At 38.5% G+C, this 5,132-nt stretch overlaps 1 protein-coding gene across 1 annotated transcript in view; it reads left to right on the forward strand.

Moving 5' to 3' along the window:
* Positions 1–1,419: 1,419 nt before the first annotated feature.
* Positions 1,420–5,132, forward strand: part of LOC123233375 (sulfotransferase 1C3-like) — a 56,124-nt gene continuing 52,411 nt past the window's right edge. Inside the window, exons 1-2 of the mRNA XM_044659494.1 lie at positions 1,420–1,696; positions 1,927–1,987. Coding sequence (XP_044515429.1) covers positions 1,420–1,696; positions 1,927–1,987 — 338 coding nt within the window. The remainder of the gene's footprint in view (positions 1,697–1,926; positions 1,988–5,132) is intronic.

Below are 5,132 nucleotides of genomic sequence, written 5' to 3' on the forward strand. Positions count from 1 at the left end.
AAAGGCTCTGGTACCAACAGGTAGGTTAATCCAAAATCAACTTGATCCCTCCAAGAAGGCTATTAGGAGTCATTTAGAGAAACAGAGTCTGTAACAGATATTTTATCTGGATCCCATTACAAAATCATCGGCAAGTAAAACTGTGTGTATGATTTTTCTGCACTGCATGTCAGGATGCAGACTGAATGGGCCATCTAAGATAAAAATCTGAGGCTCCTCTTTTGACTCAGTCTTTGATCCCCACCTTTCTTAGAATTCTTATTGGAGACCTTTGAAGTGGCAGACCAGCATCTACTGAGTTAATGATTCCTTTCCTAACGAATGTTAATTAGATAAGAGTGCATATTCAGATTAGAACTGGCTCCTTTAGGATTTGACTGGTGAGCATCTCCCTGGGATATTTCCTCTCCTGGAATTATCCCCTCTGAATTGGGGTTTGGAATTTGACCATTTGTCTTTGCATCTGTATTCTTTAGACTTCAATGGATTATACGTGATTTATTGCCCCTTACCAACTGTGACTTTTTTTACTTGAGAAAGATATATAATAAACTTCGATGCCCGCAGAATTCGGGACAGCATGGGCTAACCACTAGTCTAGTTGTTCTCATTTTCTTTCTCCTGCTTTAACCATCCTATGCCACCACGCTGCTCAGGACCCCAAAAAATCATATAGAGGCATGGCCCCCTATAGCTGAACCTGGGGTATCAGGAGGTATCAGACCGGGAATGATTGAGGTAGTGTTATAATTATTAAAAAATAAGCCACAATCCCGCCAGAGCCCCCTTGTCCCAGAGGCCCCAACCCTGTTTTAAATCCCCCAAGTCCCATTTTGCGAATCTCCAGCCTTTTGATCCCTCTTAGTTCCCCTGACCCCACTACGGTCTCTCAGTTTAAAGACCCCTTTGAAGGACCCTTGTGGCCACTTCTTCGAGCCTCTTATATGGCTCTTAACAATTTCCCAACCTAATATGACCCAAAGTTGCTGGCTCTGCTTGAGTGCTTGGCCCCCTTATTATGATGCTATAGCTTTAAATGCCTCCTATGATACCTCTGTCTTAGACAGACCAACTTCTTGTAACTGGGGAGATTGAAAGGTTGGCCTAACATTACAATCCATCACTGGTTGGGGCACCTGCATTGGAAATTCTTCCCTTATTAAGAAAAATCCCCAGTGCTTTCCCCAAGTTATGAGCCCCACTACTATCAATATTAACTATTATATCCCCCCTTTAGGAGCACGGTGGTCTTGTTCTGTAACTGGTCTCACTCCTTGTGTCGAACAATCTACTTTAACAACTCACTCACAGGAGGTCTGCCTGCTTGTCACCATCCTTCCCCAGGTGATTTATTATCCTGAGGAACAATTCTTGGCCCTGCAACACTCGGAGTCCCCATGGGTTTGATGAGAACCCGTAATGGCCCTAACCCTCGCTACTATTCTTGGACTGGAAAGAGCAAGCATAAGTATTACTTCCCTAACTCTCTACCAAGCCAATATGGCAGCATTACATCATGCCGTAAATACTGACCTTAGGAGAGTCGAGCAGTCTCTGGAAGCCCTGGAAAAGTCTCTGACTTCCCTTTCAGAGGAAGTTTTGCAAAATAGGCAGGGCCTTGACCTCCTTTTCCTTAAAGATGGTGGTCTCTGTGCCGCCCTTCTGGAGGAGTGTAGCTTCTATACAGATCACACTGGTATAGTCAGAATCAGTGGCTGAACTTAAAAGGAGCCTCGACTCCAGGGAAAGAGCCTGGGCAACAGGCCAGTCATGGTATCAGCAGTTATTTCAGTCTTCTCCATGGCTTACCACACTTATTTCCACCCTTCTGGGACCCTTAGTGATTCTTGTTCTTCTTTGACTTTTGGACCCTGCATTCTTAACCGCTTGGTCCAGTTTGTTAAAGATTCTATTAACACTGTCCAGGTTATGGTTCTGAAGCAACAGTACCAAAGATACAATCCCCAAATTATGCAGTGATGTGGTCGTGAGAAAGATTTCTCATTATAAACAAACAGAAGTAGGGAATGAAGTAAATGATTAAAACTAAAACCAGTCAACTGACTCCCACCTTGCATACCTGTCTCATATGCAATATCCTGTTCTCCTTAAGTCTAGGCACCAGACCAAAACACTGAGTCCTTTTCATCTCTATGGTAAAGTCTTGTTCCTTCCTGAGTACTGAACTGAAACCCTGAGTCCTTTCATAGGTACCAGATCAAAGCTTCAAAAATGTATTTAAACTCCACTCTATGCTGCTTTGGAGCTCCTTGACTGAGCTCCCCTAGCTAGCTAGGAATAAAGACTTCTCCTTGTTTGTATTGCATTGTCTTTGTATATTCCTTCGGTGGTCATAGAAATGAACCCTAACACCCTTCCCTCCAATTATCTCCCTCTTCTCTTATCTTATTCCCCTTCTACTTCTCTGTGGGGTAAGATAGAATTCTATATTCCACTGAGTATACTTGTTTTACCCTCTCTGAGCCAGTTACAGTGAGAGTAAAGTTTAAACATTGCCTGTTACTACCCTTATCCTCTCCTCTCTCTAATGAGTTTACATGCCTCTTTATGTTATATAACTTACCCTGTTCTATCTCTCCCTTCCTTTTTCTCTTAGTGCAACCCTCTCAGCCTTTGATTTTTTTACATATCATTCATATGCATATATATATATCATAAACATATCATTTTTATCATCATATATATCGTATCATTATAATCAGCTTACTTCTCCACCCTCTTTCTGAATAAATTCCTTCTATCTTCTCTACCACTAAGGGTAATTTTTGAGAATTACAGAAACCCTCTTTCCATGTAGACATAAACATTTTGACTTTAATGAGCCCCTTAAATTTTCTTATTCTTATTTACCTTTTTGGGCTTTTTTTGTATATCACAGATTTCTTTTGGTTTTGGCCTTGCTTATTCCTCAGGAATGCTTGGAAATCCTCTATCTTATTGAATGTACATTTTTTCCCCTAAAAGAATATGTTCAGTTTTGTTGGATCTGTGTCTCTGAGTTGTAAACCCAAATCTTTTGCCTTCCTGAATACTATATTCCATGCCTTTCAATCTTTTTAAAAAATTTTTTTAAACTCTAATATCTTTTATATATTTCCTTCTATATTAATTTTATTTGTTACAGGGCTAGGCAATGGGGGTTAAGTGACTTGCCTAGGCTCACACAGCTAGGAAGTGTCTGAGGCCAGATTCAAACCTAGGACCTGCCATCTCTAGGCCTGGCTCTCAATCCACTGAGCCATCCAGCTGCCCCCCTTTCAATCTTTTAATGTAGAAGTTGCTAGGTCCTGTGGATCCTGATTATAGCTCCATGATATTTGAATGGTTTCTTTCTGGCTATTTGAGTTATTTTCTTCTTGGCTTGGTGGCTCTTGAATTTAGCTATTACATTCTTGGAAATTATCATTTGAGGATTTCTTTCTGGAGGTGATCTGTGAATTCTTTCAATTTCAATTTTATTTTCTCGTTTGAGGATATCTGGGCAGTTATCTTTGAAAATTTCTTGTAATATGATGTCCAAGGTTTTTTCCTGATCATGGCTTTCAGGTAGTCTAAGAATTCTCAAATTGTCTCTCCTAGATCTATTTTCTAGGTCAGCTATTTTTTTCAATAAGATATTTCATGTTTTCCTCTGTTTATTCATTCCTTTGATTCTGCTTTATTGTTTCTTCATTTCTCATGAAATCATTAGTTTCTAGATGGTCAATTTTGATTTTTAAGACCTGATTTTCCTCTGTCAGTTTTTGGTTCTCCTTTTTCAATTGTCCCATTTCTTCTTCCATCACTTTCATTTCTCTTCTCCATTTTTCCTCTGCTTCTCTTAATTGGTTTTTGAAGTCTTTTTTTGAGCTCTTCCAGTCTGTGTCCAATCCATATTTTTCTTTTGGACTTTGTTGGTGTTTCCTTTGCTTTTCACTGTCCCTTTCTGTGTCTGTACCTTGCTCTTTGGCTCCATAAAAATTCTTTAGAGTTAGGTGCTTTTTTTTGTTGTTTGTTCATTTTTCCTATCTAATTGTAGGTAGTCTCTATTTTCTGGGAAGTTGGATTACTCTCTTAAATTTCAGTCCTTCCTTGATGTTTTTCTCAGCTTATTTTCTGGGTTGTTACTAGTTTACCATGTGGTCTAGAAGGTAAGGATTTAAAAAAAAATGTACTTGTTTGTTTGTTACATTAAAGTTCTCAGGTATCTCCCTCTCATTCTTCCCTCCCTGCACTAAAGAAGGGAGCAATTAAACAAAAGATATATGTATTTATAAAATCAAATCTTCCTTGTTTCTGTTCATCATTTCTTTCCCCATTGATGGACATATGCAAGTTTTTTCCCCATTGATGGACATATGCAAGTTATTCTTTAAACAATATTTCTGTTGTATGTAATATGAAAAATATATTTAAATAACCCAATAGAAATATGCATATAACATAGGTGGGTAACACACATATTCACACATCCCTTACCAATAAGAGGTAGCTTTTAGGGAGAACTTTTAAGATTTTAAAAGTGTCTTACATACGTTATTTTATTTTGTTAGTTAATAAATATTTATTAATAATCTATTATGTACCAGGCACTATGCTAAACACAAGGGATACAAAAAGAGGAAAAAGTCCTTTCTTTGAAAGAGCTCATAATCTACCTGTGAGGCAGACATAGCAGGTATTTTCCTCATTACGTATATGAGAAAACTGAGGATTGCTGAGGTTAAGTAATTTGTCTAGGGTCACTTAGACAAAACTGGGACCTATTCTGCTTGGTTCTGAGTCCAGTAATGTACTACTCCATACTTTCCCTGTGAATTTTTTTCAGAGTTATGGGACATTCTGCAGACTGATTTTATCATGAGAGATGTAGGTCGCAAAAATCAGGGGCTATAGACACCCCAATATGGTCTGAGAGACCTTGGTTCTTACAATTTACAGATATTTATAGTGTTCAGAGAAGCAAATACAGTGATAAAATGAGCAGACTCAGCAGATCTTGATCTTGATCTGATCTTTCTTAGGGAAGGCCATTGGGGAGGTTCTCTCTTTTTGGGATAGTAGAGATATGTTGCCCAACTTTTTTTGTCTTTAGCGTGGTTTTATATATGTATATATATATATATATATAT

Source organism: Gracilinanus agilis, chromosome 2 (assembly GCF_016433145.1).
Source record: "Gracilinanus agilis isolate LMUSP501 chromosome 2, AgileGrace, whole genome shotgun sequence".
Classification (NCBI taxonomy): Eukaryota; Metazoa; Chordata; class Mammalia; order Didelphimorphia; family Didelphidae; genus Gracilinanus; species Gracilinanus agilis.